The sequence below is a fragment of the Carcharodon carcharias genome, chromosome 33 (assembly GCF_017639515.1).
Source record: "Carcharodon carcharias isolate sCarCar2 chromosome 33, sCarCar2.pri, whole genome shotgun sequence".
NCBI lineage: Eukaryota > Metazoa > Chordata > Chondrichthyes > Lamniformes > Lamnidae > Carcharodon > Carcharodon carcharias.
In genome coordinates this window covers 16075943-16100621 of record NC_054499.1, presented here as the reverse complement: position 1 = coordinate 16100621, position 24679 = coordinate 16075943, and the positions used below count along the sequence as shown (strand labels likewise).

At 51.3% G+C, this 24679-nt stretch overlaps 1 protein-coding gene across 1 annotated transcript in view; it reads right to left on the bottom strand.

The window, feature by feature from the left end:
* Window positions 1-24679, bottom strand: part of LOC121272293 (cohesin subunit SA-2-like) — an 88338-nt gene that overhangs the window by 48629 nt on the left and 15030 nt on the right. The window contains exons 6-16 of the mRNA XM_041178870.1: window positions 23947-24057; window positions 23280-23376; window positions 18818-18894; window positions 17897-18101; window positions 17079-17230; window positions 12994-13067; window positions 12657-12780; window positions 10539-10637; window positions 9326-9405; window positions 8366-8473; window positions 3556-3670 (exon numbers count right to left, since the gene is read on the bottom strand). Of these exons, the coding sequence (XP_041034804.1) occupies window positions 3556-3670; window positions 8366-8473; window positions 9326-9405; window positions 10539-10637; window positions 12657-12780; window positions 12994-13067; window positions 17079-17230; window positions 17897-18101; window positions 18818-18894; window positions 23280-23376; window positions 23947-24057 (1242 nt within the window). The remainder of the gene's footprint in view (window positions 1-3555; window positions 3671-8365; window positions 8474-9325; window positions 9406-10538; window positions 10638-12656; window positions 12781-12993; window positions 13068-17078; window positions 17231-17896; window positions 18102-18817; window positions 18895-23279; window positions 23377-23946; window positions 24058-24679) is intronic.

Sequence of the window (24679 nt, the reverse complement as noted above, 5' to 3'; positions counted from 1 at the left end):
AGATTACCCAATCTGCTCAAAGGGGCAGTGCAACTGTCCTTTGACTACATGGGTTAAAGAATGCAATACAAAAACATAAGAGATAGGAGGAGTAGACCATACAGCCCATCGAGCCTGCTCCACCGTTCTATACGATCATGGCTGATCTTGGGCTTCAACTCCATTTTACTGCCCACGCTCCATATCCCTTAATTCCCAGAGACACCAAAAATCTGAATGTATTCAATGATGGAGCATCCACAACCCTCTTGGGTACAGAATTCCAAAGATTCACAACCCTTTAAGTGAAGTAATTTTTTCTTCATCTCGGTCCTAAATGACCGGCCTCTTATCCTGAGACTGTGCCCCGGTGTTTTAGACTCCCCCAACCAACAAAAACAATAGCTCAGTGTCCATCCTATCAAACCCCTTCAGAATCGTGTAGGTTTCAATAAGGTCGCCTCTCAATCTGCTAAACTCCAGAGAATATAAGCCCAATTTACTCAACCTCTCACCATAGGACAACCTTCTCATCCCAGTGAACCTTTGCTGTACCACCTCCAATGCAAGTTTATCCTTTCTTAAACGTGGAGGCCAAAACTGCACATGGTATCCCAGATGTGAACTCACCAAAACCCAGTACAACTGTAGCAAGACTTCTTTATTCTTATGCTCCAATCTCCTTTCAATAAAGGCCAACATGCCATTTGTCTTCCTAATTGCTTGCTGCACCTGCATGCCAACTTTCTGCATTCCTTGTACAAGCACACCCAAGTCTCTTTGAACATCAACGCTTACAAATTTCTCACCTTATAAAAAAAAAAATTCTGCTTTTTTATTCTTATGACCAAAGTGAACAACTTCACATTTCCCTATATTATACTCCAGCTGCCATCAGTGGGTGGCATTGCCTGGAATCTAGGGATTTGAACCCATTGCAAACATGGGTGTAAGTCAGATGCCTTCACTGCTGTCAGTCACTGCCATAATTGGCAAGTGGGGGGGGGGGGGGGGGGGGTGTGGACGCCACTCTCAGTACTATTTCTATAGCATACCCCAAGGGGCAAACAAAGCATTTAGGTATAGTGGCAGACACCACATGTCTCACACGAGCCCTTGGGTAGGCTTGCTCGACCTTTCAACCACAGATTGTTCACGCTTTCATGAGACATCAGAACAAAACGTTAAATGGTATTTCTCAGACGACAAGTGGCCAGAGCATCAATTCAGGTCAAATTCACTTTATTCAATCAGGACTAATTCTCTTCACAAAATAACAAGGACGATATACACCCCAACATTATATTTTTCATTCTTTCTTGGGATATGGGTGTCATTGACAAGGCGGTGGTGAGCTGCTTTCTTGAACTGCTGCAGCCCTTGTGGTGTAGTACCCCAACGATGCTGTTCAGGAGGGAGTCGCAGTATTCTGATACAGCAACAGTGAGGGAACAGCGATATAGTTCCAAGTCAGGGTGTGTGGCTTGGAGAGGAACTTAGAGGTGGTGTTCCCATGCATCTGCTGCCCTGATCCTTCTAGGTGGTTTGGAAGAAGCTGTCGAAGGAGGCTTACAAAGTTGACGCACTGCATCTTGTAAATGGTACACACTTATGCCACTGTGCACCTGGTGGAGGTAATGAATATTGAAGGTGGTGGATGGGGTGTCAATCAAGCGGTAGCTTTGACCTTGATAGTGTTGAGCTTCTTGAGTGTTGTTGGAGCTATGCTCATCCAGGCAAGTGGAGAGTACTCCATCATTCTCCTGACTTGTGCCTTGTAGATGGTGGACAGATTTTTGGGGGTTAGGAGATGAGTTACACTCTGCAGAATTCCCAACCTCTGAACTGCTTTTGTAGCCACAGATGCACAGCTAGTCCAGTTAAGTTTCTATTGAATGGTAACTCCCAGGGTGTTGAAGGTGGGGGAATTCAGTGTTGGTTAGAGTTAGATTCTCTCTTGTTGGAGATGGTCATTGCTTGGCACGAGTGTAACTTACTACTTATCAGCCCAAACCTGAAAGCTGTTAGGTCTTGCTGCCCGTGGACATGGACTGCTTCAGTACCTGAGCAGTTACAAATGGTACTGAACATCATGCAATCATTAGCGAATGTCCACACTTCTGAGGTTATGATGCAGGAAAGGTCAGTGATAAAGCAACTGAAATAGGCCTAGGACACTACACTGAGGAGCTCCTGCAGCAGCTCCTGGGGGTTACTTTTCTGGACAAAGTACCTTGTAACACCCTGATTGTAGTCTAACCCATTTAATTTACTCAGCCTCTCAATACTAAAACAACCCTCTCATCCCAGGAATCAATCCAGTGAACTTTTGCAGTGCTGACTCCAATGAGAATGTATTCTTCCTTAAATTTGAAAATCTCTTTTGTTGATACACTGTTGATGTTAAATTCGATATCCTTTCCTCTCCCACTCTGCTCGTTTTAACTCAAATTGCTCCGTTATTCTACTGCCTCGACTTTTCTCTTTAGATTTCTAAATATCCCTTTACCCGATGACCCTTCACCCAAATCCAACCCCCTCAACCCTTCTTTTAGTTGAAAGCCCCAGCCAATTTGTATGATTCACAAGGACACTAATCCCAGCCCTGTTTAAGTGAAGCCCATCCCAACAGTTCCCTCTTCCCCCTGTACTGCTGCTGGTCTCCAGTGAATCGAAATGTAAGATTCTGAGGAGGTTTCACAGGGTAAATGTTGAGAGGATGTTTCTTCTAGTGGGGGAATCTAGAACTAAGGGGGGCACAGTTTAAAAATAAGGCATCTCCCATTTAAGATGGAGATGAGTAGGAACTTCTCTCAGGGGCAGGGTTGCTGGCGTTTGGAATTATCTCCCGCAGCGAGCCGTGAAGGCTGGTTCATTGACTACATTCAAGGCCGAGTTAGACAGATTTTTGATCGACAAGGGAGTCAAGGGTTATGGGGGACAGACAAGAAAATGGAGTTGAGACCACAATCAGATCAGCCATGATGTTTTTGAATGGCGGAGTCGGCTCGATGGGTTGAATGGCCTACTCATGCTCCTAACTCTTACGATAATCTGCCAGAGAAGGTAATGCAAAGAGGGTGATATACAGGAGATCAGACAGCAAGGAATGGGCAGAGCCATGGCAGGTAGTGTACAGGAATGACCAGAAAAGGTCAGGTTATTCATTTTGAAAAATTATCTTAATTCCTTGGGATGCAGCTCAACATGGCATTGTAATTCGTTTTTTAAAAATGCCAATTGTCTTGTCTGCCAAAGAATTGAGTACAAACGCTCATTTATACCCGATCATTACAGGGACCGACTGTAACACAGGCACTGATTCTCAGTCCTGACCAATTCACTCAGCACAGAGCACAGTGCAGGCCAGGTCCTGCAGCGCTCCATCAGCCTTGGTACAGAGACATTGGCTCTGGGTCGCTCAGGTCACCACAGCACTACATGTTTTGGGACAGCAAGGTGGTGGGGGGAAACCCATTGAACAGCAACATTACTACACCTGGTGGTGGGGGTACCCACTGAACAGCAACATTACTACATATGATGGGGTTCCCTGTCAGCAACATTCCAACACACCTCACTCTCCAAGAAAAAGGTGAGCAGCAATTTAATGAATTCTCCATTGACACTGCGCTTTCCTCTCTCTTTAGCCATAGCCTCCTCGTGTTCTGCATCATAATGTCTCCGCAGCCTAAAAGAGAAACAGAGAATGGCACTTGATCACAGCTCTGACACGCAATCGGGGTCAGCACAGCACAAGGTCACTTACATTCATCAGTGGATCCAGGCACCATATGGAGTTACCACATATATCATACAAACATATGAATTAGGAGCAGGAGGCTATCCTGCTCCTCAAGCCTGCCCCTCAATTCGATCATGGCTGATCTGACTGTGGCCTCGACTCTACCTTCCTGCCTGGCTCCTCTACCCTTTGACTCCCTTGTCAATCAAGGATCTAACTCAGCCTTAATAATATTCAATGGCCCTGCCTCTCTGGGGAAGAGTGTTCCACAGACTCTCAACCCTCAGGCAGAAGGAAATTTCTTCTCACCTCCACCTTAAACAGAATCCTCTTATTTTTGAATTGTGTCCCCTAGTTCTAATGTCCCCAATGAGGGGAAAACATCCTTTCAGCATCCACCCTGTCAAGTCCCCTCAGGATCTTGTATGTTTCAATAAGATCACCTCTCATTCTTCTAAACTCCAATCGACACAGTCCCAGCCTGTCCAACCCTTCCTTATAGGATAATTCCCTCATTCCAGGAATCAGTTGAGTGAACCTTCTCTGAACTGCTTCTAATGCAGTTATATCTTTTCTTAAATAAGGAGGCCAAAACTGTATACAGTACTCTAGACATGGTCTCACCAATGCCCTATACAACTGTAGCAAAACATCCCTACACTTTTATATTCCATTCCCCGAATAAACAACAACATTCCATTTGTCTTCCTAATCACTTACCGTACCTAGATACTAACTTGTTGTGATTCAGGTACCAGAACACCCAGATCCCTCTGTATCTCAGAGTTCTGCACTCTCTCCCCATTTAAATATGCTGCTTTTCTATTTCTCCTGCCAAAGTGAACAAGTTCACATTTTCCCAAATTATACTCCATTTGCCAAATATTTCCCACTCATTTAGCCTGTCAATGTCCATTTGCAGACTCATTATGTCCTCTTCACAACTTATTTTCTTACCTTTATGTCATCAAGCAAATTTAACAACCATATATTTGGTTCCACCATCTAAGTCATTAGTATAGACTGTAACAGTTGAAGCCGTAGAGCCGATCCCTGAGACACTCCCCACTTGTCACATCTTGCCAACCCAAAAATAACCCATTTATGCTACTCTCTGCTTCCTGTTAACTAGCCAATCCTCTATCCATGCTAATATGTTACCCACTACACAATGAGTTCTTATTTTGTGTAGTAATCTTTGATATGGCACCTTGTCAAATGCCTTCTGGAAACCTAAGTATAGCACATCCACAGGTTCCCCTTTATCCACACTGCTTGTTATTTCCTGAAAGAACTCCAAAAAAATTAGTCAAATGCGATTTATCTTTCACAAAATCATGCTGACTCTGCCTGATGGCACTGAGATTTTCGAAGTGCCCTGCTATAACATCCTTAATAATAGATTCCAGCATTTTTCCTATGACAGATGTTAAACAACTGGCCTGTATTTTCCTGCTTTCTGTCTCCCTCCTATCTTGAATAGAGTTACATTCGCGATTTTCCAATCTGATGGGACCTTTCCAGAAATTAGAGAATTTTGGGAAATCAAAACTAACGCATCCACTATCTCAGCCACCGATTCTTTTAAGACCCTAGAACAAAGTCCATCAGGACGTGGGCACCTGTCACTTTTTAATTCTAATAATTTTCTCAGTAATCTTTTCCTGGTGATTGTAAACGTTTTGAATTCTTCCTTCCTTTTCCCCTCTTGATGCCCGCGTATTTCTGGGATGTTATTTGTATCCTCTAAGATGAAGGCAGGTGCAAAATATTTGTTCAATTCATCTGCCATTTCCTTACTTCCCATTATTAATTCCTCAGACTCACTCTGCAGAGGACCAATGCTCATTTTACTTACTCTTTACCTGTAGAAACTTTTACAACAGTCGTCTACCCACACATCCCCAAAAACCAAATACATCCAAAAATCTAACTTTTTTTGAATGGCTATGCAGTTAATAAAGCAACGTAATATATTACAGGTTGAATGCGTGTGAACGAATAGTCATTTGGTAGTACAGAACTTGAGTATGGCTGAAAAAAGAGACATGTTTAAGCTTTTTGTCTTGCACACAGGTTACTTACAAGAATTCCAATATAAGGAGGAAACAACACTGTATACTGTATATGAAATGTGATTGGTTGGCAAGTGGCATTGCAATGGAAATGCGCCACTGATGATAACTGACAGTTAACTGCCAAGCATTGTTTGACATTTAAACCAGGCAGCTTGACCCTGATTGGTCAAGGTATTGCCCTGAGGAATGAGTCAACGAATGGCTGTCATTTATTTTGTTTAGCAGAAAGAACATGTACACACATTGCACCTGTTTCAGCTAAACAAAGTAAGCATGAACAGGTAAGTAGGGGTGTGGGAGTTAGCAAGTGGAGAAACAGCCTGGTATTTGTAGATGAGAGCTAGCCTCTGCTTAGGCTATTATAATGTAAGCAGGCTTAGGCCTACTGTTTATACAAAAACCAAAAACTGTAGATCCAAAAACCAAAAATATCTGAGTACCGAATGCAATCGTCCCTAAGGGTTTCAGATAAAGGATACTCGACCTGTATCTGTTTCTATATTTCTAGCTAGCTTTCTCTCCTTCTGTATTTCTCCCTCATTGATTTTTTTAAGCCATTCTTTGCTGTTTTCCATGTTCTGTCACTGGTGTACTCGCTCTCCCTCTCCATAGCCCTCACTCATCCACTTCAGACCAGGGTACCTACGCCACCCCAAATGCTTTCAATCCCATTCTGTTGGCCTGTGCTGCCCACAGCGTAGAGGCTGTTGTAAACCCCACGAACTCTATATTAACTCAATGATTGCAGCGCTGTTAGATCGGTGACTGGTGAAACAGCCCCCACCATCAGGAAGTTGCTAACTTCAGCTCACTGCACCGTTCCTGGTGCAATGGGCTCCTGCAGTATCCTGATCTTCCTTGCCACGCACTCACTCTGCACTGGGAAACAGTGTAGATTTGCCCAAGCCAGTCACCAAACTTCCCTACACACAATTTACAGAGCGATCAATGCATAGAATTCTCAGGAGCAGAAGTCGCCCCTCCCATTAGATCAAAAGAAGTAGGAGTATGCAATTCGGCCTATCGAGCCTGCTCCACCATTCAAACAGATCATGGCTGATGATCTACCTCTACGTCATTTTACCCCACCATCTGCTTTTTCCCTTGGTATATCCAAAAATCCATCAATTTCTGTCTTGAACATGCTCAATGATTGAGCTTCCACAGCCCTCTGGGGGAGAGAATTCCAAAGATTCACCACCCTCTGAGTAAAGAAATTCCTCATCTCAGTCTTAATTTTATTCTTTTAACGAGACATGGGCGTCGCTTGCAAGGCCATCATTTATTGCCCATCCCTAATTGCCCTTGAGCTGAGTGGCTTGGCAGGCCATTTCAGAGGGGCAGTTAAGAGTCAACCACGTTGATGTGGGTCTGGAGTCACATGTAGGCCAGACCGGGTAAGGACGGCAGATTTCCTTCCCTAAAGAACATTAATGAACCAGATGGGTTTTTACAACAATCGATGATAATTTCATGGTCACCATTATTGAGACTAGCTTTATATTCCAGATTCATTAGCTGAATTCAAATTCCAGGAGCTGCTGTGATGGGATTTGAACCCATGGTCCAGCAACATTACCACTATGCCACGATCTCCCTGTTTTAATTGGCCTTCCCCTTACTCTGAGACTGTGTCCCCTGGTTCTAGTCTCATCAGCCAGGGGAATCATCCTATCTACATCTACCCTGTCACGTCCTGCAAGAATTTTGTACGTTTCAATAAGGTCCCCTTTCATTCTTCAAAACTCTAGAGAATACAGGCCCGGTTTCCTTAATCTCTCCTCATCAGGCAATCCCATTATCCCTCTGGTGCGCTCCCTCTAAGGCAAGTATATCCTTCCTTGGATAAGGAGACCAATGCCGTACACAATACTCCAGGTGTGGTCTCACCAAGGCTCTAGACAGTTGCAGCAAGACATCTTTGCTCCTGCACTCAAATCCCCTGGCGATGAGTGCCAACGTAACATTTGCCTTCCTAATTGCTTGCTACAGCTGCATGCTAGCTTTTAGTGACCCATGAACAGGTGCACCCATGTCCCTTCGGTCATCAACGCTACCCAAACTTTAATCATTTAAGAAATACTCTGCCTCACTATTTTTTCTAATAAGATTGTGGCTGATACAATTGTGACCTTAATTCCATTTTCCTGTCTGTCCGCCATAACCCTTGACGCCCTTGTCGATCAAACATCTATCTAACTTAGCCTTGCATATATTCAATGACCCAGCCTCCACTGCTCAATGGAAGAGAATTCCAACAACTAATGACCCTCAGAGAAAATTCCTCCTCCTCGTCCATCTTAAATGGAAGACCCCTTATTTTTCAATTGTGCCCCCTCATTCTGGATCCCCCCCCCGCCAACCCCCCCACATAGTGTGGAGAGGAGAGCATCCTCTCAGCATCTACCCTATCAAACCCCCTCAGAATCTTATGTTTCAATAAGATCACCCCTCATTCTTCGAAAATTAATTTGAGATATTAAGGCTTTGAATAAACTACCCCTTACAGGGAGTTAGTGATAATAAAAAGAGCGAGTTAACAAAAAGCTCGATTCCAACTTACTTCACGTGGACAAAGTGTCCGGCAGCCGTTGCAGTGGGTCGGTGAGAGGCATAAACCAGGGGGTAGACACACTCACACTCTTCATTGCTCAGTACATCTTCAGCATTCCTACCGGGAGTCACACAAAGAAAGACTGGCATTTACACGGCACCTTCAAGGACCCGAGGAAGTCCCAAAACAGCATTACTAGCCGTTATTCATCTTTCGAAGCGTAGTTGCTGTTGCAACATAGGAAACAGGGCAGCCAATTCACGCACAGCAAGATTCCAAAGATAGCCACGAGATAATGACCAGATCATCTGTTTTTCGTGGTGTTGGTTGAGTGGCACATATTATCCAGGACACTGGGGAGAGCAACTCTGCTCTTCTTTGAATAATGGGCTGTGGGATCTTTTAGCCAACAGGGAGGTCAGGACGTAAGATCCACATCATGTTCGCAACACAGCCTCCTCCAATAGAGGAGCAGTCTCTCTGTGCTGTACAGGAGTGTTGGCCTGGATTATATTCTCAGGTCTCTTGAGTGGGACTTGAACCTACAACCATCTGACAGGAGGGAGCATCAGAGAAGACTAAGACAGCTAGTTAGGCCTCAGAATCAACAGTCACTGCACAGTCCCCAGCACAAGCCCCATGGAGAGCTCGATTCATTACAGCAACTCGTCAAGGCTCCTAACAACAGCATTTTCATAATCCGCAACCTCTCCAGCCTAGATGGACAAGGGCAGCAGATGCATGGGAATATCACACCTGCAAGTTCCCCCTCCAACATCATCCAGACTTGGAACTGTATAACCGTTCCTTCACTGTGCTGGGTCAAAATCCTGGTACTCCCTCCCTCCCTAACAGTACTGTGGGAATATCTTCACCATTTCCCCATGGGTAATTAGGGAGGGGCGATAAATGCTGGCCTTGCCAGTAATGCCCTCATCCCATGAATCAATAAAATATAAAAGTACTCACTGCAGAATGAGAGTTAATAGACTGACTGCTTCCACGGCAACATCGTAATCCACATCCAGGACCATGGAGACCATTCTGTCCTAAACAGACATCAAAAACGCAAGGAGTCAAACCTGCCACAGAGGAGCAGTCACAGTCAGAGAGCAGGCCGGCGCCTGACCACGCCTAGAGCCCTGGGCAGCTCTGGACACGCAGGCCGAGCCCGGGCCAGCGCCGGACACACGGGCCGAGCCTAGAGCCCTGGGCAGCTCTGGACACGCAGGCCGAGCCCAGGCCAGCGCCGGACAGGCGGACCACGCCTAGAGCCTTGGGCAGCTCTGGACACGCGGGCCGAGCCCAGGCCAGCGCCGGACACACGGGCCGAGCCTAGAGCCCTGGGCAGCTCTGGACACGCGGGCCGAGCCCGGGCCAGCGCCGGACACACGGGCCGAGCCTAGAGCCCTGGGCAGCTCTGGACACGCGGGCCGAGCCCGGGCCAGCGCCGGACACACGGGCCGAGCCTAGAGCCCTGGGCAGCTCTGGACACGCGGGCCGAGCCCAGGCCAGCGCCGGACACACGGGCCGAGCCTAGAGCCCTGGGCAGCTCTGGACACGCGGGCCGAGCCCAGGCCAGCGCCGGACACACGGGCCGAGCCTAGAGCCCTGGGCAGCTCTGGACACGCAGGCCGAGCCCAGGCCGGCGTCGGACAGGCGGACCACACCTAGAGCCCGGGGCAGCTCTGGACACGCAGGCCGAGCCCAGGCCGGCGTCGGACAGGCGGACCACGCCTAGAGCCCTGGGCAGCTCTGGACACGCGGGCAGAGCCCAGGCCAGCGCCGGACAGGCGGACCACACCTAGAGCCCTGGGCAGCTCTGGACACGCGGGCCGAGCCCAGGCCAGCGCTGGACAGGCGGACCACACCTAGAGCCCTGGGCAGCTCTGGACACGCGGGCCGAGCCCAGGCCAGCGCCGGACACACGGGCCGAGCCTAGAGCCCGGGGCAGCTCTGGACACGCGGGCCGAGCCCAGGCCGGCGTCGGACAGGCGGACCACGCCTAGAGCCCTGGGCAGCTCTGGACACGCGGGCCGAGCCCAGGCCGGCGTCGGACATAAAGTTAGAGAGCAGCCCAGTACCGGTCTCCAGTCGTACTATCACTCGACTGGCGACAGTAACTTGGCCACAGCTCTGTAGACTGGCCGTGCGCCGGTGGGATAGAGGGAGAGACATTTACCTTGAATCGGTTAGTGAAGAGCTCCAGTTTCTGAGTGATTTCTTTGCTTTCGTACAGATGTTGGAGAGACTTCAAACATTTCAGCCTCACCTCGCGTTGCTGAAAGAGTGAGAGAGAGAGAGAGAGAGAGAGAGAGAGAGGCAAGTCAATGCGTTTAGGGAAAAGTTGTGGGGTTCCAAACCTGAATTTGATTCTCACTCGGCAGAGAGAGATTCCTCCCCACTCCCCCTGCGCTCCTACACCTGAAACGAGCACAGCTCCTGGTTGGGTACAAGACAGTGAGCGAGAATAGTGATATTTTACAAAAAGGGGATAATACACGACATATCTGAATGTGGGGCCAAGCACCGCTGCCAAACCAGTCTGGAGCACCAACTCTCTCCAGCCTCACCCCATCTCTCAGGGGCCTGACACCAGGTTTTTGTTTTGTCCTGTTTCAGTACGTGAATGGTGCCCTCCCATCATTTTTTTTTTACTCTTTCATGGGATGTGGGTGTTGCTGGCAAGGCCAGCTTTTGTTGCCCATCCCAGAGTGTCCTCACATGTAGGTCAGGCCAGGTAAGGATGGCAGATCCCCTTCCCCGAAGGACATTAGGGAACCAGATGGGTTTTTATAAAGTCCATCCATTACTGACACTAGCTTTATATGCCAGATTTATTGATTGAATTTAAATTCCACCAGCTGCCATTCGCCTGGGCCTCTGGGTTATTATCCAGTGACATTACCAGTATGCCACCATTTTTCAGTGAACACCATTCTCTGCATTCCCTTTCATTGTTCAGACTACACACTGGTCAGAGCTAGAAACCCTGCAGCAATTAACTCATCTCCTGACTCCCCAAAGCCATCTCCCCACCATCTACAAGGCACCAGCCAGAAGTGTGAAGCTCAACACCATCCAGGACAGAGGAGCCCGCTTGATTGGCACCCTATCCACAAACATTCACTCCCTCCACCACCAACACACATTAGCTGCAGCGTACACCATCTACAAGATGCACTGCAGCAACTCACTTAAAGCTCCTTCAGCAGCACCTTCCAAACCCACGACTCCTAACATCTGGAAGGACAAGGGCAGCAGAGAGATGGGAACACCACCACCTGGAGGTTCCCCTCCAAGTCACACACCATCTTGACTTGGAACTATATCACCCCTCCTTCACTGTCCCTGGGGCAAAATCCTGGAACTTCCCAACATCACATGGACACAGCCGCTCAAGAAGGCAGCTTACCACCACCTTCTCAAGGGCAATTAGGGATGGGTGATAAACGCTGGCCCAGCCAGCGACGCCCACATCCCATAAAAGAATAAAAAAGAGAAGCATTTTCTGAAGTTATGTTACAGCTGTACAGAGCTCCAGTTAGACTCAACCTGAAGTAATTGTGTTCGACTCTGGCCACTGCACCTCAGGGAGGATGTACTGGCCTTGAAAGAGGCACAATGCAGCTTGAACAGAATGACACTGGAGCTTAAGGGGATTAAATTATGAAGACAGGTTTGCATGGACTAGGTTGGGTTCTCTATAGAAGGTTAAGTGGTGCTCAAATACCGATTTGGTAGTTTTTAATGTATTTCCTCTGATGACAGGGTAGGGAGGGGAGAAATCCAGAATAAAAGATCTAACAGCTAGGTTGCACAGGAGTGATGTCAGAATGCACTTTTTCACCCTTGAGATCAAAACTACAATCTTCTCTCCTAAAGAGATTTAAAGCCTAATTCAATCCTAATGACCAGGCCCTGGTTATTGTTCCCTTCATGCCCTCCCTCCCCAGGTTAACTTTCCAGATCTAACGTTAGGGTGGCCATTTCGTTCGACTGCGATCTTTCACCTACTCGAATCTACTACATGGCCCCTAACTGTCCAAAGCCCCAATGTCCATCTTAGAAACTTCACTGCTGAGCTGTCTAAACCCTTTTCTCATGATGCCTGGCCAAAAGTTACTTTTGAGTCTCTTCCGCCATTTAACAAGTCCGCTTTCTTCCCTTCGGAACATCCTTCAACACCACACTGACCCTCTGACCTGCAGTCAGAAAGCCAGTACACGCTGTGACCTACACGGTCTCTCTCCCTCTCCGTCTCCCCTTCTCCCTGAGACCGTGTCTGCAGTGTTAGTACCTTGTCATGCAACATCCAGCCGACATATTTCAGATAGCTGTCGTTGAGAAATGAGTCACTGTAACGCTTCATCCACACACCGATCTCCTCCATACAGAGAGCACGGATCTCCGCGATCAAGTCCCTATAGAATAAGTGAAAGATCAGAGTGGCGGGGAGAGACAGCAAGGATCGGCACAAGCACGTCGCCCCCGCACCTCCTCAGGGACAATATCATCCCCTGCACCCCCTCGGGGACAGCACCGCCCACACCCCATCAGGCGCACACCCTCGGGACTGTTCCATTTTAAGATCACCTCCAGGTACAGGCCTCCGCATGAAAGCGCCTTCAACTTACCGATAACGGTGGACAAACACTCCCTTGAAGATTGCATTCATCATATTCTCAATCTCCTCCTGATTCTGTTGGAGCTGCATTAGAACAGAAGTGGTAGAAGTGAAGAGCTCACTCTGTGGAACAGCAGGCAATGGACACAACAGAGTGCGGGTAGTTAGTTAGTCTGAGAGCACCGGCCAGCTCTGCAGCCTGTCAATACTGTCAGCCAAGCAGTCTTACACCTGGCAGCTGGGGACTATAGCTGTGAGTGCCACTGCTTGTAACCCTGAAGGTAACGTTCCTGGTGGATTACTGAGTGTAACGCTACAGAGAGGAGACGCACACTGACACACTTACTCTCAAAGACCATCACGCGCACGTATACCACCCGATACCCACCCCCATCCACCCACACACCAACCCCATCCACCCACCCACCACACCCATCCACCCACCCACCACACCCATCCACCCACCCACCCACCACACCCATCCACCCACCCACCCCACCCATCCATCCACCCACCCACCCCACCCATCCATCCACCCACCCACCACACCCACCCCACCCATCCACCCACCACACCCATCCACCCACCACACCCATCCACCCACCACACCCATCCACCCACCACACCCATTCATCCACCACACCCATTCATCCACCACACCCATTCATCCACCACACCCATTCATCCACCACACCCATTCATCCACCCACCCACCACACCCATCCATCCACCCACCCACCACACCCATCCATCCATCCACCCACCACACCCATCCATCCACCCACCCACCACACCCATCCACCCACCCACCACACCCATCCATCCACCCACCCACCACACCCATCCATCCACCCACCACACCCATCCATCCACCCACCCACCACACCCATCCACCCACCCACCACACCCATCCACCTACCCACCCACCAGACCCATCCACCCACCACCCCCCTCCACCCACCCACCACCCGCATCCACCCACCCACCAACCGCATCCACCCACCCACCAACCGCATCCACCCACCCACCACCCGCATCCACCCACCCACCACCCGCATCCACCCACCCACCACCCGCATCCACCCACCCACCACACGCACCCACCACCCCCATCCACCCACCCACCACCCCCATCCACCCACCCACCACCCGCATCCACCCACCCACCACCCGCATCCACCCACCCACCACCCGCATCCACCCACCCACCACCCGCATCCACCCACCCACCACACGCATCCACCCACCCACCACACGCACCCACCACCCCCATCCACCCACCCACCACCCCCATCCATCCACCCACCACCCCCATCCATCCACCCACCACACGCATCCACCCACCCACCACCCCCATCCACCCACCACCCCCATCCACCCACCCACCACACGCATCCACCCACCCACCACACGCATCCACCCACCCACCACCCGCATCCACCCACCCACCACCCGCATCCACCCACCCACCACCCGCATCCACCCACCCACCACCCGCATCCACCCACCCACCACCCGCATCCACCCACCCACCACCCGCATCCACCCACCCACCACCCGCATCCACCCACCCACCCCACCCATCCACCCACCCACCCCACCCATCCATCCACCCACCCCACCCATCCATCCACCCACCCACCCCAACCATCCATCCACCCACCACACCCACCCCACCCATCCACCCACCACACCCATCCATCCACCCACCCACCACACCCATCCATCCACCCACCCACCCACCACACCCATCCACCCACCCACCCACCACACCCATCCATCCACCCACCACACCCATCCATCCACCCACCACACCCATCCACCCACCCACCAGACCCATCCACCCACCCACCAGACCCATCCACCCACCCACCCACCAGACCCATCCACCCACCACCCCCATCCACCCACCACCCCCCTCCACCCACCCACCACCCCCCTCCACCCACCCACCACCCGCATCCACCCACCCACCACCCGCATCCACCCACCCACCAACCGCATCCACCCACCCACCAACCGCATCCACCCACCCACCAACCGCATCCACCCACCCACCAACCGCATCCACCCACCCACCACCCGCATCCACCCACCCACCACACGCACCCACCCACCCACCACACGCACCCACCCACCCCCATCCACCCACCCACCACCCCCATCCACCCACCCACCACATGCATCCACCCACCCACCACCCCCATCCATCCACCCACCACACGCATCCACCCACCCACCACCCCCATCCACCCACCCACCACACGCATCCACCCACCCACCACCCCCATCCACCCACCCACCACACGCATCCACCCACCCACCACACGCATCCACCCACCCACCACACGCATCCACCCACCCACCACACGCATCCACCCACCCACCACCCCCATCCACCCACCCACCACCCCCATCCACCACCCCCATCCACCCACCCACCACCCCCATCCACCCACCCACCACCCCCATCCACCCACCCACCACCCCCATCCACCCACCCACCACCCCCATCCACCCACCCACCACCCCCATCCACCCACCCACCACCCCCATCCACCCACCCACCACACGCATCCACCCACCCACCACACGCATCCACCCACCCACCACACGCATCCACCCACCCACCACACGCATCCACCCACCCACCACACGCATCCACCCACCCACCACCCGCATCCACCCACCCACCACCCGCATCCACCCACCCACCACCCGCATCCACCCACCCACCACCCGCATCCACCCACCCACCACCCGCATCCACCCACCCACCACCCGCATCCACCCACCCACCACCCGCATCCACCCACCCACCACCCCCATCCACCCACCCACCACCCCCATCCACCCACCCACCACCCCCATCCACCCACCCACCACCCCCATCCACCCACCCACCACCCCCATCCACCCACCCACCACCCCCATCCACCCACCCACCACCCCCATCCACCCACCCACCACCCCCATCCACCCACCCACCACCCCCATCCACCCACCCACCACCCCCATCCACCCACCACCCCCATCCATCCACCCACCACCCCCATCCACCCACCCACCACCCCCATCCACCCACCCACCACCCCCATCCACCCACCCACCACCCCCATCCACCCACCCACCACCCGCATCCACCCACCCACCACCCGCATCCACCCACCCACCAACCGCATCCACCCACCCACCACCCCCATCCACCCACCCACCACCCCATCCACCCACCCACCACACGCATCCACCCACCCACCACCCGCATCCACCCACCCACCACCCCCATCCACCCACCCACCACCCCCATCCACCCACCCACCACCCCCATCCACCCACCACCCCCATCCACCCACCCACCACACGCATCCACCCACCCACCAACCCCATCCACCCACCCACCACCCGCATCCACCCACCCACCACCCCCATCCACCCACCCACCACACGCATCCACCCACCCACCACACGCATCCACCCACCCACCACCCCCATCCACCCACCCACCACACGCATCCACCCACCCACCACACGCATCCACCCACCCACCACCCGCATCCACCCACCCACCACACGCATCCACTCACCCACCACACGCATCCACCCACCCACCACACGCATCCACCCACCCACCACACGCATCCACCCACCCACCACACGCATCCACCCACCCACCACACGCATCCACCCACCCACCACACGCATCCACCCACCCACCACACGCATCCACCCACCCACCACACGCATCCACCCACCCACCACACGCATCCACCCACCCACCACACGCATCCACCCACCCACCACACGCATCCACCCACCCACCACACGCATCCACCCACCCACCACACGCATCCACCCACCCACCACACGCATCCACCCACCCACCACACGCATCCACCCACCCACCACACGCATGACCCACCCACCCACCACACGCATGACCCACCCACCCACCACACGCATCCACCCACCCACCACACGCATCCACCCACCCACCACACGCATCCACCCACCCACCACACGCATCCACCCACCACACACACCCACCCATCCACACACACACAGTCGTACTGGGCCTTCCTATTTCTTGCTCCTCACCTCCTTGCGTTTCTGCATCAACATCTCCAGACGATCATTGGCCCGTTTCCCTGCCGCTTTGTTCCGCTCAGTGTCGTACTGACGCTGGATATTTTCCTGATGGACGTTCAGATTCAAGGCCACATCCACCAGAGCGGTCATCAGCTTCATCGCTGCAGACACCAGAACTGGGCATCAGATAGAGAACAGAACACTTTCTCCACAGAGAAACCCCAGACACCGCCCCCACCCTCCCCGAGACAAACCCCAGACACCGCCCCCGCCCCCCCTCCCCGAGGCAAACCCCAGACACCGGCCCCCCCCTTCCCGAGGCAAACCCCAGACACCGGGCCCCCCCTCCCCGAGGCAAACCCCAGACACCGGCCCCCCCTCCCCGAGGCAAACCCCAGACACCGGCCCCCCCTCCCCGAGGCAAACCCCAGACACCGGCGCCCCCCTCCCCGAGGCAAACCCCAGACACCGGCCCCCCCCTCCCCGAGGCAAACCCCAGACACCGGCCCCCCCTCCCCGAGGCAAACCCCAGACACCAACCCCCCTCCTCCCCGAGGCAAACCCCAGACACCAGCCCCCTCCACAACACAAACCCCAGACACTGGCCCCCTACCCGAGACAAACCCCGGACATTGACCCCCTCTCCCCAAGAGAAATCCCAGACTCCGACCCCCTCCCAGAGAGAGACCCCAGACACCGACCACTCTCCTCACCCTGAAACATCCCCAAACAGGTGACTAGGAAAGTGAGACACAGCGCCTGTGTTTCCATTGAGTTTACGGTGCAACATTCAACACAGGCTGAGCAGGACGGTGTTATAAACTCACCGGCCAGCGTGCTGGTGTGTCTAAATGCTCGGACTTGGGAATCAGAGAGTCCGGTCAGCAGGGAGATCAGCGTATCCACCATGTATTCATCATAGATGACGTTGTACTGACACTGGCGCACCAGCACAGCGATGAATTCACAGAAATTCAGCCGGAACTTCTTCCACACTGGTCCAGCCATCGACAGAGGATAATCACCACTATCCTGAAATAGGAGAGAAGGAATCACATAGCGCTCCCCTTTGCACAGTAATTACACAAAAAGCTGAACTCTCTCCCACACACGGCCTGCAAATCCTACACAGACGCCCACAGAGTGGGGAATGCCCAGACACACAAGTACTCTCTCCCTGTATTACCCCCACACACAGCTCTCTGCCATTCTATTAGAGAAGCTGTTGTAAAACGGCCAAGCAGGTTCTGCACAGAACACACTTGACTGACTGACCACTCACCACCCTGGGCTGGGCACGCCCCATGCTTTGAGCTCGGCTCTGATGGGGTCGGAGTCTGTGCGGGTCTGAGCCCAATGTCCTACTCTTGCTTTGTGCCAAAGGTCACTAGCCCCAGCCAGAGTTTTCCTTGGATACCAAACAGGAGCAGTCAGGGTTATACACGGTCACTCCAGACACGCACACTCCATTCCCAGGCACGCACAGAGCTACACGGAGTGTAAACAGGGGAACATAGGAACTGAAGATGGCCATTCAGCCTCTCCACCCATTGAATGAGATCATGGCTGATCCTATCCTAACTCTGTGTACACGCCTTGGTTCCATAACGCTTCATACCTTCGGCTAGCAAGACTAATATCTGCTCTTGATTCTCCTACCCAAGTCATTAATAGATTTGGTAAACAGTTGAGTCCCAAGCATGGATTCTTGGAACATAAACAAGGTAACTGGCATTCCACCTTCATACCTCATCAAATTCCTCGGTCATCTTCCGGATTATCTCCACATTCTGCAGCTTTCGGAACATCTCCGAGGTAACAACACCTGGAGTAATGGAGAAGTTATGGAATGAGTGAGCCAGACTAGTTTAAATGACAATAACGCCTTCCTTCTCAGTGCCACTCTCAATGCCTGATAGGGACAGGAGGCCATTTGGCCTCTTGAGCCTGTTACACAGGAACTGGAGGAGGCCATTCAGTCCTTCAGCTTGTTGCACAGGAATAGGAGGCAGCCATTCAGCCCCACGAGCCTGTTACAGGGATAGGAGGTGGCCATTCAGCCACTCGAGCCTGTTACAGGGATAGGAGGTGGCCATTCAGCCCCACGAGCCTGTTACAGGGATAGGAGGCGGCCATTCAGCCCCATGAGCCTGTTACAAGAACAGAAGACCATTCAGCCCTTGAAGCCTGTTACACAGGAACAAGAGGCCATTCAGCCCCTCTAACATGCTCCACCTTCTCTCCTTTATGCTACAGCCTTTCCTACCCCACCCCTAGGTTCTGCCCTCCTCACTCACATCACAACACAATGTGCTTGGAATAATTCTGCTGCGTTTGTACTTTTTTTTTTAAAACGGCCTGTGACTGCAAAAGGGCTGAGGTTGGGGAATGCCCACACCCCACTGAACACCTCCCAGCAATCGAACGATGTAACAGGGAGAGGGTACACATTCCACGAGCCTTTCTGAGCTCAAATCAACTCAAGAGAGATTGGGAAAGCTGCCCAGAAGAATCAGTCAGACGACGTTCAGTCCGATCCGGGGTCTGTGTCTCCCTCAACCGGTTCTAAAGTCCGGCAGCTTCGAGCAATCCAGAGCGGCAATCCAGCTGGAGAGCAGCTGTCGCTTACGATCGGTTGGGAGGGGGGCGGGGGGGGCAGGGTCAGGCGGGCTGTAAGCCTCCACAACGCCCCACGATCGAGAAGCCCTAGCCCAGAAAAGGGACGGATGCTCAGGGTAGGAACTGTGAGGGGGGTGCGGGGGGGTCAGTGCCACCGGGAGAGGGAGATGAGAAGCTTCAGGAAGGAGAGGAGCAACTGGCTGCTGCACGGCTATTAACATTGGGGTCATGCTACAATGGAGCACGTGCTTTAGCTTGTAATTGAGCCGCAGCTGCCATAAATTGGGGAAAGGTTAGGGAATTATTCCAAATGTATAAAAACCAGTTTACACTGGGTGTAGGCCAGGAACAAGGGAATCTGTGCCAGTGCCATGTCGGTCTGGTGAATAAACCTGGATTAGGGGAAAGACTGGCTCCAGATGCATCGTTTTCTCAAAGTACGAACAGTGACTTTAACAACAGCATGGATTAGTGTGTAGGGTAAGGGACTGGTGGTGGTGGTGGGGGAAGGAAACCACCTCCAGCTTCAGAACAAAGTTGGTTATGTGAAATTGCTGAGCCAGCAGGAGGAGGCAGAGATTGCTCACTTCTTCAGGAGGATGCACAGCGCTACCCCACCACCTCCCACCACACCGCATCCCCCACCCCCACTCCAGACCGAGTAAAGGTGGCTCTGACCCTGCAGCGAGTTGATCAAACACCGCAGCGAGGGCGAACCAAAACAGGCCTCAGCACCCCAGGTGAAAGAAGGAGGCGGAAATCCCACAAACCTGTCCTTTCTATTCTGACAGCTTCCTCTTGTTTTACTTTTAAAATTCACAACAATCAGCTGTACATGTTCACCTCCTAACCCCGAACCATTCCTTTCTGTGCCAGGGTCAAGGACCTTTCACCCAGGATCCAGTCACTCACCTCTGCATTTGTCAAAGAATCTCACTACAATTAGGTAACTGGATCACTAGCACGAACCGGTTCCCTGGCCAGCAGTGCCAGTCTAAATACAAGAGGTTTAGCAGATGCATGAAGTTAGGTGGCACAAAGTTAACAGTGGGAGACTGAGTGCAGCCAGATTTACTGCTTAAATCCAGGAATTTGGTAAGTGAGGGAATTCAGTAAGTGAGAGAGGATGTGCTGTTTTGGCCTTCACGAAAAGGAATAGTTCAAGACAGGGAGCCAGAGACAGTAATCAGGTGAGCAGGTAGATGATTGGTGAATTTTAAGTTGTTTTTCGTTCTAAACTGGGGTAGCTTAAACCAGTACTGGGGAAATACAAGTATCAGATTTAATTTATAGCCTAACGAGTTAAACTCAATAATATAACTACAGGTGATCAGAGAGGGGGAAAAGTAGTAGCGTAGTGGGAAAAGTAGTAGCATAGTGGTATTGTCACTGGACTAGTACTCCAGAGACCCAGGGTAATGCGCTGGGGACCCAGATTCAAATCCCACCACAGTAGATGGTGAAATTTGTATTCAGTAAATAATCTGGAATTAAAAGTCTAATGGTGACCATGAAATAATTGTCACTTGTCGTAAAAGCCCATCTGGTTCTGACCTGGTCTGGCCTACATGCAACTCCAGACCCACAATAATGTGGCTGACTCTTAAGTGACCTCTGAAATGGCTTAGTAAGCCACTCAGTTCTCAAGGGCAATTAGCGATGGATAATAAATGCTGGCCTAGCCAGCAACACCCAGATCCCACGAACGAATTTTTTTTTTTTTTAGAAATTCTAAACTTGAACCCTAATTAGTTTTTTTTAAAAATTAAGATGGAACGGCAGGTGATGTGTTGCAGCTGTAGTACGTGGGGTCTGGTGGACGCCAGTGCAACCCACAGCAACCACATCTGCAGTAAGTGCCTGCAGCCTGAGGAACTTCAGCTCAGAGTTGATGAGATAAAGTCCGAGCTACAGACAGAGGGGGAAAGTTACCTGGACACTTGGTTCCAGGAGGCAGTCACACCCCTTAGGTTAAGTACTTCAGATGTGGTCCTAGGCTAGGAACAGGAGGGTGTGATTGCAAAGAGGCAGAAATGGGGATCTAGAAGGCAGCATTAGCAGAGCCTCAGCCCTTGGACTTCACTCAACAGATCTGATGTTCTTTCAGCTTGCGTGGGCAAGAGCAGGGACTGTAAGGAGGAGCAAACTGACCACAGCAGCATGGTGTGAGGGAGCATTCAAGTGGCAGGAGCAAAAAGGAATGTAGTTGTAGTAGAGGTGTAACAAGCAGGATGGATAAAGGGGAGCCAGTAAACGTAGTGTATTTGGATTTCCAAAAGATATTTAATAAGGTGCTCCGTAATAGGTTACTGCACAAGATAAGACCTCATGGTGTTGAGAGTGATATATTAACATGGATTAGAGGATGATTGGCTAACTAACAGGAAGCAGACAGTCAAGATAAATGGATCATTTTCAAATTGTCAAACCATAACTAGTGGAATGCAACAAGGATTAGTGCTGCAGCCTCAACTATTAAAATCTATATCAAAATCTATAGATAAAATCTATATCTACATTAAAATCTATTAATGACATGGATGAAGGGACTGACTGCACTGCACCAAATTTGCAGATGATACAAAGGTAGATAGGGAAACAAGCTGTGAGGAGGATCAAAGAATCTGCAAAGATAGGTTAAGTGAATGAGCAAAAATTTGGCAGGTGGAGTATAATGCAGGAAAATGTGAGGTTGTCCACTTTGCCAGGAAAAATAGAAAAGCAGAATATTATTTAAATGGAGAAAGAACACAGAATGCTGCAATATAGAGGGATCTGGGTGTCACTGTATGTGAATCACAAAAAATTAGTATGCAGGTACAGCAAGTGATTAGGAAGGCAAATGAAATGTTGGCCTTTATAGCAAGGAGGGATGGAGTATAAAGAGTAGGGATGTCTCGCTACAACTGTAAAGGAATTGGTGAGACTACACCTGGAGTACTATGTACAGTTTTGGTCTCCTTACTTAAGGAAGGATACACTTGCATTGGAAGCAGTTCAGAGAAGGTTTATTAGGCTGATTCATGGGTTGAGGTGATTGGCTTCTGAGGAAAGGCTGAAAAGGTTGGGCTGATATGCACTGGAGTTTAGAAGAATGAGAGGCGATCTTATTGAAACATACAAGATTCTGAGGGGGCTTGACTTGGTTGATGCTGAGATGATGGTTCCACCTATGGGGAATCTAGAACTAGGGGGCACAGTTTCAATATAAGGGGTCCCCCATTTAAGATGGAGATGAGGAGGAATTTCTTTTCTCAGTGGGTCATTAGTTTTTGGAATTATTTTCCACACAGAGCAGTGGAGGCTGGGTCATTGAATTTATTCAAGGCTGAGTTAGGCATATTTTTGATCGACAAAGGAGTCAAGCGCTGTGGGGGTGCAGACAGGACAGTGGAGTTAAGAGCACAGGGGGTGCAGGCAGGACGGTGGAGTTAAGAGCACAATCAGATTAGCCATGATCATACTGAATAGCACAGCAGACGAGCGGTGCCAAATGGCCTACCCCTGCTTCCATTTCCTGTGACGCTATGAATTCATCTACTGAGTATCAGCTCTGCTCTCAGACACCGAGTGTGGTCTCTATCTTCTCACCTTTACAGCCACAGCAGTGGATGAAGAAGTTAAGCAGTTCCAGGAGACCGGCCTCTCTGTCCAGCTTGTAAGCCTCCAGCCATTCATCAACCAGCGTCTGTTGGAGGGACACACATTAGTAACACTCACGGCAGCGATAGGACACTACACCCCTCACACTGATACATATCAGTTACACCCCAGCAGTGTTCATCCACCCACTACACCCCCGACACTGATACACGTCAGTTACACCCACAGGAGTGTTCGTACACTCGCTATACCCCCGACACTGATATGTTAGTTACACCCACAGCAGCGTTTGTACACTCACTACATCCCCAACACTGATATGTTAGTTACACCCACAGCAGTGTTCGTATACTCACTACACCCCTAACACTGATACATATCAGTTACACCCACAAGTGTTTGTGCACCCGTCACCCGACACTGACACACATCAGTTACACCCACCAATGTTATTACTTTTACTCACCCCCAATATTTGTGTGGTATCTTCTTTCACCACCCCCAACCCTCTACAGGCTCTTTGTCATGCTCCCACTCAGAAGCCGCTCTTGATAAAACCTCGCTCCACACTTCAATCTTCTCACAACACCATGAACTGAAACATTGACGATTCACACCCCCGAGACCCCTCCATTCAGGAATGGCGGGCACTGACCTGCATGGCACTCTTCGCTAGTTTCACTGCCTCAAACAGGTTGCCGGCTTCTGATTGCTGTCTCGTAGTAGCAGCTTTCACGCTTGGCGTCTGTCTCACTTTCCTGGAAGACTGGAAACAGAGTTGCGAGAAAAATCTTTTAAATAGCGTCAATTCCCCAGTATCCCCTGTCACACGGACAGACACACAGGCACACACACAATAACGAGGGTCTAGGAGGGGGTTGTTTTCCTTAGTTTTCATGGGATGAGAGTATCTCTGACAAGGCCAGAATTTATTGTCCAGGTCAGAATTTATTGTCCAACCCTAATTTCCCTTGAACTGAGTGGCTTGCTCGACCATTTCATGGGGAATTTAAGAGTCAAGCACATTGCTGTGGGTCTGGAGTCACATGTAGGCCAGACCAGGTGAGGACAGCAGATTTCCTTCCCTAAAGGCCATTAGGGAGCCGGATGGGCTTTTACAACAATCGATGATATTTTCATGGTCACCATGACTGAGACTGAGCTTTATAATTCCAGATTTATTAACCAAATTTCAAATCCACCAGCTGCCGTGGTGGGACTTGGACCCCTGTCCCCAGAGCATTAACCTAGGCCTTTGGATTTCTAGCCCAGTAACATCACCACTACACCACCATTTCCGGCCAGCTCAGTGATGATAATTTGGAGGAAGGAGAGGAGGGGTCAGGAATCACAGTATTGACAGCTTCCCAAAGGGATAGAGTGATATC